Source organism: Eretmochelys imbricata, chromosome 1, assembly GCF_965152235.1.
Source record: "Eretmochelys imbricata isolate rEreImb1 chromosome 1, rEreImb1.hap1, whole genome shotgun sequence".
Lineage (NCBI taxonomy): Eukaryota > Metazoa > Chordata > Testudines > Cheloniidae > Eretmochelys > Eretmochelys imbricata.
In genome coordinates this window covers 138,046,289-138,059,966 of record NC_135572.1, presented here as the reverse complement: position 1 = coordinate 138,059,966, position 13,678 = coordinate 138,046,289, and the positions used below count along the sequence as shown (strand labels likewise).

Below are 13,678 nucleotides of genomic sequence, written 5' to 3'. Positions count from 1 at the left end.
AAAACTTCAAATCCAGACTCCAGCGAGAGACTGCTGAATTGGAATTCATTTGCAAATTGGATATAATTAACTTAGGCTTGAATAGAGACTGGGAGTGCCTAAGTCATTATGCAGGGTAACCTATTTCCCCTTGTTTTTCTTACCCCCCTTCCTCCCCCATCCTCAGACATTCTTGTTAAACCCTGGATTTGTGCTGGAAATGGCCCACCTTGATTATCATACACATTGTAAGGAGAGTGATCACTTTAGATAAGCTATTACCAGCAGGAGAGTGGGGTTGGGGGAGAGAAAACCTTTTGTAGTGATAAACACCCATTTTTTCATGATTTGTGTGTATAAAAACAAACATCTTCTGTATTTTCCACAGTATGCATCCGATGAAGTGAGCTGCAGCTCACGAAAGCTTATGCTGAAATAAATTGGTTAGTCTCTAAGGTGCCACAAGTACTCCTTTTCTTTATGCAATTGAAAAGCAGTTTTCTTTCATTCCTGTGCACTCTTCATGCTCTGCTCTGCCTTTCTTGTCATTGGTATGCAGTGTTGTTGTAAGCCATGTCTTTACCTCACTCATCTTTCCTGCCATTTATTTTTTATGCCTCTGTAGGTCCATCCAGCACATTTTCCCATTCTCCCTAGTAGCTCATGTTACAAGCCACTCAAAGCCCCTTTTATTCTCTTAGATTGATTTTTGCACTCTTCTCTGTATCCACATTGTTTTCTCTCTCTACTCTCACTAGTGCTCATGCAGGGAAGTGTAAAATACACCTCCCTTCACTAGCTAGGCCTACAGTATCACGTGGGAGATTCACCTCAAGGGAAGGGAAGTGGTGTTTACAAGAGCTTTTTATGCATTTTGCTTAGCTAGCACTGTCTACTTTTGGGACCCTGCTGGCCCCTTCCAACCTCTTCCAACACAGTGAAACTCAGGCTGTGGCTCTTTTGCACTGCTTCGGTCTCTTCCTTGGCAGGCTTTCCAACGATGGGACCCATGTCAGGGTCTATTCTGGCTCATGCCAGTGTAACTCCACAAGTGATTCCAGCCCTTAATGCATTTATTATCAATAAACAAATACATCCACCTTACTCAGACTGGATGAAATTCACTGTATTCAGAGGGCCAGCAAAAGGCTTATCCATTGCTTAAGTCCCACTGAAGTCCAATTTTGACCACTTAAGTGCTTGGGCTTTGTGCTGGCTCTCTGCACAGAAGTGACTTTAACCCACTCATGAAATGTAATTTCCCTCTTAATATCCTTCCCTCCCATTCCATTATTGGATTGGTTTTCACCCAGAGCTTCTATTAGTCATTCAAAACCATCGCGGTTTAAATCTGACTATAAATCTGGTCACAGCACTTTTACATATATGGTTTGCCATATTTATATCTTTTGTCATAACATCTGAGTTTCTCTGAGCTAACTCAAGAGTTATCTATGTGGCTTGATTTATAGGCTGCATGAACAAGTACAATGTTCATAAATCTACTGCTCAATTTGTCTTTTCCATTAAATCTATCACAGTTTATGTCTGGGTAGAAAGGTCTCTCATTGCTATTAGTTTTCCCACAAATCCTTTTGAGTTCCACTATCAGCTATTCATTCTGTTCTTCCTTACAATTGTGTGGTCTATAGAACATTTTAATTAATTTAGTCTTGGCTCTCCACTTTTGAAAGATGAATAAATTCCAGACCTGGAAAAAATCCAAATGTCCTATCTCTTTTGCTTTCAAACACTTCATTGCATCTTTACTTCTCCACCCAAACATTTTCCCTATAATCCTCTTTTCAAATGCAGGCACCAAAAATACTTCTTTTGAGCAACCTTATTTCTACTTCCTAAGTTTTCTGCTGTGTATATGTAGATATTTTCCTTTACCCTTTTTTCCTTCCTTGCCATTATGTAATGACTATTTTTAATGTGAGAGATTTTCTTTCTTGCTTTCTTGTTTGCCTACAGAGCTGTTTCCCGCTTCATCTCAAGTGCCATTTATATGAGCTGTTTTTTCCTACATGTTTGTTCCCTGCTTTTCTCCGTGTTAATTTTTTTAATGGAAAACTGTCAGCTTGTTTAGGACCACAAATTTACCTTTAGAATTATTTCATTCCATGAAGCACCTTTGGAGATTTGGAGCCATATTATTAAACAGGGGTGTCTAAGTTGTGCTTGCAAAACATTTATGTGACAGCCACCACCTTGGTTAACGCTCCAGGGATCTCCAGAGCTAAAAGCGTAAGCTACTACACTTTGACCTAAAGAGGCAACGCTATCTAGCTGGGGCTGTAACACTCATATACTCTGCGATCAGGCAGAGAGCAGGACCTATAACACACACTCAATAGAAGGTTACATTTGCATACCCACAAAAACAGGTATTGTGTGCATATGGGTGTTTGGGCACACACATATATATTTGAACATGCAATTGTGTACATGTGTTGTACATGCAAACACCTGACTAAGTACAGCCCACATTACTATGACATCTGAGCTCCAAGCACTCCTTATTACATCTATTCTCACCATACTGCTTTGCGTTCTGCTATTAGCTAAGCAAAGCACATGACCAGGGTAGGGATAGGATACAGAGAGACCTAGACAAATTGGAGGATTGGGCCAAAAGAAATCTGATGAGGTTCAACAAGGACAAGTGCAGAGTCCTGCACTTAGGACGGAAGAATCCCATGCACCGCTACAGACTAGGGACCGAATGGCTCGGCAGCAGTTCTGCAGAGAAGGACCTAGGGGTGACACTGGACGAGAAGCTGGATATGAGTCAACAGTGTGCCCTTGTTGCCAAGAAGGCCAATGGCATTTTGGGATGTATAAGTAGGGGCATTGCCAGCAGATTGAGGGACGTGATCGTTCCCCTCTATTCGACATTGGTGAGGCCTCATCTGGAGTACTGTGTCCAGTTTTGGGCCCCACACTAGAAGAAGGATGTGGAAAAATTGGAGAGAGTCCAGCGAAGGGCAACAAAAATGATTAGGGGTCTGGAACACGTGACTTATGAGGAGAGGCTGAGGGAACTGGGATCATTTAGTCTACAGAAGAGAAGAATGAGGGGGGATTTGATAGCTGCTTTTAACTACCTGAAAGGTGGATAAAAAGAGGATGGATCTAGATTATTCTCAGTGATAGCAGATGACAGGACAAGGAGTAATGGTCTCAAGTTGCAGTGGAGGAGATTTAGGTTGGATATTACGAAAAACTTTTTCACTAGGAGGGTGGTGAAACACTGGAATGCATTACCTAGGGAGGTGGTGGAATCCCCTTCCTTAGAAGTTTTTAATGTCCAGCTTGACAAAGCCCTGGCTGGGATGATTTAGTTGGGGATTGGTCCTGCTGTGGGCAGGGGGTTGGACTAGATGACCTCCAGAGGTCCCTTCCAACTCTGATATTCTATGATTCTATGATTCTATGACCATATTAGCTAAAAATCTAATACTCATGCACACCTTCATGGTTCTAAGATTTAGGTCAAACAAAGAATCAGAAAAAGCCTTATTGTGCACACATGAAAATGCTTTTAGCACTCATAGCTTCAGAATTTCTGAACCAGTTTCCATAAAACAAGTCAAGTTTGAACAAAATCCATTCAAGCATTATTGAATGGGGATGAGGTGGACCAGGGGGATGAGGTGGATGAGGCTTTCTTCCGGCAACTAATAGAAGTTACTAGATCACAGGCCCTGGTTCTCATGGGAGACTTCAATCACCCTGATATCTGCTGGGAGAGCAATACAGTGGTGGACAGACAATCCAGGAAGTTTTTGGAAAGTGTAGGGGACAATTCCTGGTGCAAGTGCTGGAGGAACCAACTAGAGGCAGAGCTCTTCTTGACCTGCTGCTCACAAACCGGGAAGAATTAGTAGGGGAAGATAAAGTGGATGGGAACCTGGGAGGCAGTGACCATGAGATGGTTGAGTTCAGGATCCTGACACAGGGAAGAAAAGAGAGCAGCAGAAAACGGACACTGGACTTCAGAAAAGCAGACTTTGACTCCCTGAGGGAACTGATGGGCAGGATCCCCTGGGAGAATAACATAAGGAGGAAAGGAGTCCAGGAGAGCTGGCTGTATTTTAAAGAATCCTTATTGAGGTTACAGGGACAAACCATCCCGATGTGTAGAAAGAATAGTAAATATGGCAGGCGACCAGCTTGGCTTAACTGTGAAATCCTTGCTGATCTTAAACACAAAAAAGAAGCTTACAAGAAGTGGAAGATTGGACAAATGACCAGGGAAGAGTATAAAAAGATTGCTCAGGTATGCAGGAGTGAAATCAGGAAGGCCAAATCACACCTGGAGTTGCAGCTAGCAAGAGATGTTAAGAGTAACAAGAAGGGTTTCTTCAGGTATTTCTTCAGGGTTTCTTCAGGTAAGGTAAGAGTAACAGGAAGGGTTTCTTCAAAAAGAAGAAAGTCAAGGAAAGTGTGGGCCCCTTACTGAATGAGGGAGGCAACCTAGTGACAGAGGATGTGGAAAAAGCTAATGTACTCAAAGCTTTTTTTGCCTCTGTCTTCACGAACAAGGTCAGCTCCCAGACTACTGCACTGGACAGCACAGCATGGGGAGGAGGTGACCAGCCCTCTGTGGAGAAAGAAGTGGTTCGGGACTATTTAGAAAAGCTGGACGAGCACAAGTCCATGGGGCCGGATTTTGCTTTATATTTGTGGGTCAAAACCTTAAGAAGTAGCAAAATGTGTCTGAAAATTAATTTCTCTGTTAGCTTTTTTGAAAAAGGTTGTAAAATACATCCCAAGAGGTGGTACAATAAGTATATATGGTATGTGTTTATTAAGGTCCTATATTATGTCCTGCAGAGTCCAGCCCTTCTTCCAATATTTAGGTTTGATTCTTATTTAAACTTTTTTAAAAGCAGCTATTATTTACCTGTAAATCAAAATGGTTCCAAGTCCATTTTGTTTTATTGGGTATATTATATTCAAGAATTCTGGGGAAAAATCCTAATTGTTTGCCAGGGAAATGTGAACAATGCCTCTGGTCAATAGAGTTACATTCCTATAATATATTCATTTAGAATACATTAGCCCTCTGTGGAGAAAGAAGTGGTTCAGGACTATTTAGAAAAGCTGGATGAGCACAAGTCCATGGGGTGGGATGCACTCCATCTGAGAGTGCTAAAAGAGTTGGCGGATGTGATTGCAGAGCCATTGGCCGTTATCTTTGAAAACTCATGGAGATCGGGGGAGGTCCCGGACGACTGGAAAAAGGCTAATGTAGTGCCCATCTTTAAAAAAGGGAAGGAGGAGGATCCGGGGAACTACAGGCCAGTCAGCCTCACCTCAGTCCCTGGAAAAATCATGGAGTAGGTCCTCAAGGAATCAATTCTGAAGCACTTAGAGGAGAGGAAAGTGATAAGGAACAGTCAGCATGGATTCACCAAGGGCAAGTCATGCCTGACTAATCTAATTGCCTTCTATGACGAGATAACTGCCTCTGTGGATGAGGGGAAAGCAGTAGACGTGTTATTCCTTGACTTTAGGAAAGCTTTTGACATGGTCTCCCACAGTATTCTTGCCAGCAAGTTAAAGAAGTATGGGCTGGATGAATGGACTATAAGGTGGATAGAACGCTGGCTAGATTGTCTGGCTCAACGGGTAGTGATCAATGGCTCCATGTCTAGTTGGCAGCTGGTATCAAGTGGAGTGCCCCAAGGGTTGGTCCTGGGGCCAGTTTTGTTCAATATCTCCATAGATGATCTGGAGGATGGTGTGGATTGCACCCTCAGCAAGTTTGCAGATAACACTAAACTGGGAGGAGTGGTAGATACGCTGGAGGGAAGGGATAGGATCCAGAGGGACCTAGACAAATTAGAGGATTGGGCCAAAAGAAATCTGATGAGATTCAACAAGGACAAGTGCAGAGTCCTGCACTTAGGACGGAAGAATCCTGTGCACCTCTACCGACTAGGGACCCAATGGCTTGGCAGCAGTTCTGCAGAAAAGGACCTAGGGGTTACAGTGGACGAGAAGCTGGATATGAGTCAACAGTGTGCCCTTGTTGCCAAGAAGGCCAATGGCATTTTGGGATGTATAGGTAGGGGCATTGCCAGCAGATCGGGGGACGTGATTGTTCCCCTCTATTGGACATTGGTGAGGCCTCATCTGGAGTACTGTGTCCAGTTTTGGGCCCCATACTACAAGAAGGATGTGGAAAAATTGGAAAGAGTCCAGCGGAGGGCAACAAAAATGATTAGGGGACTAGAACACATGACTTATGAGGGGAGGCTGAGAGAACTGGGATTGTTTAGTCTGCGGAAGAGAAGAATGAGGGGGGATTTGATAGCTGCTTTCAACTACCTAAAAGGGGGTTCCAAAGAGGATGGATCTAGACTGTTCTCTGTGGTAGCTGATGACAGAACAAGGAGTAATGGTCTCAAGTTGCAGTGGGGGAGGTTTAGGTTGGATATTAGGAAAAACTTTTTCCCTCGGAGGGTGGTGAAACACTGGAATGCGTTACCTAGGGAGGTGGTGGAATCTCCTTCCTTAGAAGTTTTTAAGGTCCGGCTTGACAAAGCCCTGGCTGGGATGATTTAGTTGGGGATTGGTCCTGCTTTGAGCAGAGGGTTGGACTAGATGACCTCCTGAGGTCCCTTCCAACCCTGATATTCTATGATTCTATGAATTAGCCATGGGCAACATTTCTAATATGATAATGCAAGTTTTTTGTTTTGTTATGACCACAGCTCAAAAATATCTGAATGAAGTTTGCACAAACATTTAGTAGATTCCTAGACCAGCAGGGACCGTTGTGATCATTTAGTCTGATCTCCTGTGGGCCATTGAACTTCCCCAAAATAATTCCTAGAGCAGATCTTTTGGAAAAACATCTAATCTTGATTTAAATATTGCCATTGATGGAGAAACCACCATGGCCCTTGGTAAGTTGTTCCAAGGGTTAATTACACTCACGGTTAAAAATGTATGCCTTATTTCCAGTCTGAATTTGTCTAGCTTCAACTTCCATCCACTGAAGTGTGTTTTACCTTTCTCTGCTAAATTGAAGAGCCCGTTATTAAATATTTGTTCCCCATGTACGTACTTATAGACTGTGATGAAATCACCCCTTAACCTTCCCTTTGTTAGGCTTACTATATTGAACTCCTTGATATTATCATTATAAAGCATGTTTTCTAATCCTTTAATCATTCTTGTGGCTTTTCTCTGAACCCTCTCCAATTTATCAGCATCTTTCTTGAATTATGGACCCCAGAACTGAACACAGTGTTCCAGCAGCGGTCACACCAGTGCCAAATAGATTCCTCTGCATTCAAGGATCACATTGGCCATTTTGGCCACAGCATCACACTGGGAGTTCTTGTTCAGCTGATTATCTACCACAGTTCTCAAATCTTTTTCAGTCACTGCTTCCCGGGATAGAGTCTCCCAGCATGTAAAGTATGGCTACATTATTTGTTCATAGATGTATATCTATTAAAATACACATTGTTTGCTTGTGCCCAGCCTACCAAGAAATCCAGATTGCTCTGTATCAGTGACTTATCCTCTGCATTATTAACCACTCCCCCAGTTTTTGTGTCATCTGAAAATGTTATCAGAGATGATTTTATGTTTTTTTTCCAAGTCATTAATAAAAATGTAAATTGCATAGGGCCAAGAACCGATCCCTGTGGGACTCCACTAGAAATACACCCATTGGATGATGATTCTCCATTTACAATTACATTTTGAGACCTCTCCATTAGTCAGCTTTTTAATCCATTTAATGTGTGCCATGTTAATTTTGTATCTTTCTAGTTTTTTAATCAAAATGTCATATGATACGAAGTCAAATGCCTTACAGAAATCTAGTATATTAAGACTATTACTTGTAAACTCATAAAAAGATATCAAAAGTTAGTTTGACAGGATATATTTTCCATAATCCCATATTGATTGGCATTAACTATACTACCCTCCTTTAATTCTTTAATTCCATTATCTTGCCCAGGAGTAATGTCAGACTGACAGTCCTATAACTATCTGGGTCATCCAGTTTACAGTTTTTAAATATTGGCACAACAATAGCTTTCTTCCAGTCTTCTGGAACTCTATGATGTTCCAAGATTTACTGAAAATCAGTATTAATTGTCCAACAAGCTCCTTAGCCAGCTCTTTTAAAAATCTTGGATGCAAGTTATCTGGACCTGCTGATTTAAAAATGTCTGTGTTTATTAGCTACTGTTTAACATCCTCCTGAGATACTAGTGGAATGGAAAGAATGATATCACATGCTCTGACTATATTATCTGTTTTTCCCCAAATACAGAACAGAAATATTTATCAAGCATATATGCCTTTTCTGCAATCTAACTGTGATAATTCTACCATCTAGTAATGGACCATTACCATTGTTAGGATTCTTTTTGTTCCTAATCTACTTTAAAAACTCCTTTGTATTGTCCTTAACTCTGGTGGTCATAGATTTCTTCTGTGACCCTTTGCTTCCCTTATGTATTTTCTACAATTCCCAACTTTTGATTTATAGTAATTACTATCAGCTTCCCTTTTCTTCCATTTGTTATATATTATTATTATTTATTATTTATTTTATTTTTTAGCTTCCTTTACTTCACCACTAAACTAGGTCATTATTTTTAACTGATATGGCCTTCTTCCTCATGTGTGGCTTCCTGAACAGCTCGTAAAGTATTCTTAAACAATTCCCAGTTATGATTCACATTTTTTTATTAAATTCTTCCTCCCAGTTGATTTGGCTTCTAATTGTTTTCAGCTTTGAGAAATTGGCCTTTTCAAAGCACCAGTTATAAATATCACTGGTGTGGACTTTATTGTTTGCAAATTATAAATGCGATCAAGTCATGGTCACCTATAACTAAGTTACCATTAATTTTTAGTTCTGTGATCTGTATCTGTCAAAATGAGATCTAAAATAGAATTTCCCTATGTTGGATGCAACACTTTTTGAGTTAGGAAACCGTCATTTATACTATTTATGAATCCCAAGGATGTTTTAGTACTGGCAGCATGAGACCTCCAGCATATGTCACTCAAATTGAAGTCCCTGGATGATCACACAGCTTAGAAAACTTCCTCCTACAGGGAATTTATTTGAGAAAGTTATGAGCAACTTCAAAAGAGTTTATACGAAGCGTTGCATTCCAGCCTTGGATCAGATCCTCAGCTGGTATACATTGACATAGTACCATTGCAATCAATAAACCTATGCTGATTTACAACAACTGAGCATCTGGCTCCTTAACTATACAGGTTGCTATCATTTCTACTATTATATTTTTAAGTATGTCTCTTGAAGATCACCTTAGATGAATGCTGCATGGGATTAACATTTCTTCATGTCAGGCACATTCTGGATCCTTAACAGGCTGACTGTGTCACTATAAATGCTGCTCTTTTGCTTTTTATTTCCAAAGTCAGAAGTGTACTTGGCTTACCTTTTCTTCATCCTATGTGAATGGGACCCATATGTTCCCCAACTCCCCACAGGGCTAAAATGTATTATGTGCTCTAATTTTTAGTCATGTATTCAAACTGCTAACCTACTGGAGAACTGGATAAATTCATGGAGGTTAAGTCCATTAACGGCTATTAGCCAGGATGGGTAAGGAATGGTGTCCCTAGCCTCTGTTTGTCAGAGGGTGGAGATGGATGGCAGGAGAGAGACCACTTGATCATCACCTGTTAGGTTCACTCCCTCTGGGGCACCTGGCATTGGCCACTGTCGGCAGACAGGATACTGGGCTGGATGGACCTTTGTTCTGACCGAGTATGGCCATTCTTATGTTCTTATGTACCTACCTAGCAGGCACCATACTATTAGTATTTCAACTTTGAGAAGGACCCTTGAAATGTATAGCAAACAAACAAACAAAAAAACAATAGAAGGGAAAATGTAAATTTGCAGAGACATCATAGTGAAGGATTTCCCCAAAATTCTTAAATCATAGAATATCAGGGTTGGAAAGGACCTCAGGAGATCATCTAGTCCAACCCCCTGCTCAAAGCAGGACCAATCCCCAATTTTTGGCCCAGATTCCTAAATGGCTCCTTCAAGGATTGAACTCACAACCCTGGGTTTAGCAGGCCAATGGGTTTGAACTGTTTTAAAGCTTCGCTTGTATTCTATTCTTAGTTTTTAAATTCATGTTTACGGGTTTTGTTTGTTTGTTTTCCCCTCTTTTCCAGGTCCTGCCAGCCTGTCCCAGCTGTGTCGGCTGTGCATCAGGAAGTGTCTGGGTCGCTCATGTCTTTATGTAGTCCACAAGCTGAATCTTCCTGAGCCACTTGAGAAGTTCCTCTTATATCGATAGCTCTATGATTGTCTATAAGATGATTGCCAAGAGAGGAACAAAATGGCTGTTTACTACAAAGATATTAAACCAAGGTGAAAGACAAAGACACCATTTACTGCTTATTATAGGTACCAAACTACTTAGCTGCTGACATAACAATACTCCCTGACACAATACTCTATATGTTGAAGCCACTGGAAACTGCTTTGTAGCACAGTGCATGTTACCATGGAAATTATATCCTCACACTTTAGTGTTGAATCCACTGATGTTAGATAAGAGGCTGAAATATGCAAACAGCAGATTGTATCGCTGTGTGTGGGTATACACCCAAACAGCCGATTGTGCAGGGGCATGTGTGGTGGGTGGATGGGGGGGTGGTGGGAGTTATGCACAAACAACTGATTGTGCAGGTATATGTACGTGTGGTATACAAGCCACCTTAAGTATGATTTAATGAAGTCAGCTACTGTATAGGTTTCAGAGTAACAGCCGTGTTAGTCTGTATTCGCAAACAGAAAAGGAGTCCTTGTGGCACCTTAGAGACTAACCAATTTATTTGAGCATGAGCTTTCGTGAGCTACAGCTCACTTCATCAGATGCATACCGTGGAAACTGCAGCAGACTTTATATATACACAGAGAATATGAAACAATACCTCCTCCCACCCCACTGTCCTGCTGGTAATAGCTTATCTAAAGTGAGCATCAGGTTAGGCCATTTCCAGCACAAATCCAGGTTTTCTCACCCTCCACCCCCCCACACAAATTCACTCTCCTGCTGGTGATAGCCCATCCAAAGTGACAACTCTTTACACAATGTGCATGATAATGAAGTTAGGCCATTTCCTGCACAAATCCAGGTTCTCTCACTCCCTCACCCCCCTCCAAAAACCCACCCCCATACACACACAGACTCACTCTCCTGCTGGTAATAGCTCATCCAAACTGACCACTCTCCAAGTTTAAAACCAAGTTAAACCAGAACATCTGGGGGGGGGGGTAGGAAAAAACAAGAGGAAATAGGCTACCTTGCATAATGACTTAGCCACTCCCAGTCTCTATTTAAGCCTAAATTAATAGTATTCAATTTGCAAATGAATTCCAATTCAGCAGTTTCTCGCTGGAGTCTGGATTTGAAGTTTCTTTGTTTTAAGATAGCGACCTTCATGTCTGTGATTGCGTGACCAGAGAGATTGAAGTGTTCTCCGACTGGTTTATGAATGTTATAATTCTTGACATCTGATTTGTGTCCATTTATTCTTTTACGTAGAGACTGTCCAGTTTGACCAATGTACATGGCAGAGGGGCATTGCTGGCACATGATGGCATAAATCACATTGGTGGATGTGCAGGTGAACGAGCCTCTGATAGTGTGGCTGATGTTATTAGGCCCTGTGATGGTGTCCCCTGAATAGATATGTGGGCACAATTGGCAACGGGCTTTGTTGCAAGGATAAGTTCCTGGGTTAGTGGTTCTGTTGTGTGGTATGTGGTTGTTGGTGAGTATTTGCTTCAGGTTGCGGGGCTGTCTGTAGGCAAGGACTGGCCTGTCTCCCAAGATTTGTGAGAGTGTTGGGTCATCCTTTAGGATAGGTTGTAGATCCTTAATAATGCGTTGGAGGGGTTTTAGTTGGGGGCTGAAGGTGACGGCTAGTGGCGTTCTGTTATTTTCTTTGTTAGGCCTGTCCTGTAGTAGGTAACTTCTGGGAACTCTTCTGGCTCTATCAATCTGTTTCTTTACTTCCGCAGGTGGGTATTGTAGTTGTAAGAAAGCTTGACAGAGATCTTGTAGGTGTTTGTCTCTGTCTGAGGGGTTGGAGCAAATGCGGTTGTATCGCAGAGCTTGGCTGTAGACGATGGATCGTGTGGTGTGGTCAGGGTGAAAGCTGGAGGCATGCAGGTAGGAATAGCGGTCAGTAGGTTTCCGGTATAGGGTGGTGTTTATGTGACCATTGTTTATTAGCACTGTAGTGTCCAGGAAGTGGATCTCTTGTGTGGACTGGACCAGGCTGAGGTTGGTGGTGGGTTGGAAATTGTTGAAATCATGGTGGAATTCTTCAAGGGCTTCTTTTCCATGGGTCCAGATGATGAAGATGTCATCAATATAGCGCAAGTAGAGTAGGGGCTTTAGGGGACGAGAGCTGAGGAAGCGTTGTTCTAAATCAGCCATAAAAATGTTGGCATACTGTGGGGCCATGCGGGTACCCATAGCAGTGCCGCTGATCTGAAGGTATACATTGTCCCCAAATGTGAAATAGTTATGGGTAAGGACAAAGTCACAAAGTTCAGCCGCCAGGTTAGCCGTGACATTATCGGGGATAGTGTTCCTGACGGCTTGTAGTCCATCTTTGTGTGGAATGTTGGTGTAGAGGGCTTCTACATCCATAGTGGCCAGGATGGTGTTATCAGGAAGATCACCGATGGATTGAAGTTTCCTCAGGAAGTCAGTGGTGTCTCGAAGGTAGCTGGGAGTGCTGGGAGTGCTGGTAGCATAGGGTCTGAGGAGGGAGTCTACATAGCCAGACAATCCTGCTGTCAGGGTGCCAATGCCTGAGATGATGGGGCGCCCAGGATTTCCAGGTTTATGGATCTTGGGTAGTAGATAGAATATCCCAGGTCGGGGTTCCAGGGGTGTGTCTGTGTGGATTTGATCTTGTGCTTTTTCAGGAAGTTTCTTGAGCAAATGCTGTAGTTGCTTTTGGTAACTCTCAGTGGGATCATAGGGTAATGGCTTGTAGAAACTCGTGTTGGAGAGCTGCCGAGCAGCCTCTTGTTCATATTCCGACCTATTCATGATGACAACAGCACCTCCTTTGTCAGCCTTTTTGATTATGATGTCAGAGTTGTTTCTGAGGCTGTGGATGGCATTGCATTCCGCATGGCTGAGGTTATGGGGCAAGTGATGCTGCTTTTCCACAATTTCAGCTCGTGCACATCGGCGGAAGCACTCTATGTAGAAGTCCAGTCTGCTGTTTCGACCTGTTAGGTATTATTCCGTTGAGAACAAACTGATATATTACGAAACAGGTCGAAACAGCAGACTGGACTTCTACATAGAGTGCTTCCGCCGATGTGCACGAGCTGAAATTGTGGAAAAGCAGCATCACTTGCCCCATAACCTCAGCCATGCGGAATGCAATGCCATCCACAGCCTCAGAAACAACTCTGACATCATAATCAAAAAGGCTGACAAAGGAGGTGCTGTTGTCATCATGAATAGGTCGGAATATGAACAAGAGGCTGCTCGGCAGCTCTCCAACACGAGTTTCTACAAGCCATTACCCTATGATCCCACTGAGAGTTACCAAAAGCAACTACAGCATTTGCTCAAGAAACTTCCTGAAAAAGCACAAGATCAAATCCGCACAGACACACCCCTGG

General features: G+C 42.4%; 1 protein-coding gene across 2 annotated transcripts in view; it reads left to right on the top strand.

Moving 5' to 3' along the window:
* Positions 1–10,313, top strand: part of ASB11 (ankyrin repeat and SOCS box containing 11) — a 37,640-nt gene extending 27,327 nt beyond the window's left edge. For both annotated transcript variants that reach the window (XM_077807176.1, XM_077807175.1), the window contains exon 7: positions 10,189–10,313. In XM_077807176.1, coding sequence (XP_077663302.1) covers positions 10,189–10,313 — 125 coding nt within the window. The remainder of the gene's footprint in view (positions 1–10,188) is intronic.
* The last annotated feature ends 3,365 nt before the right edge of the window (positions 10,314–13,678 follow it).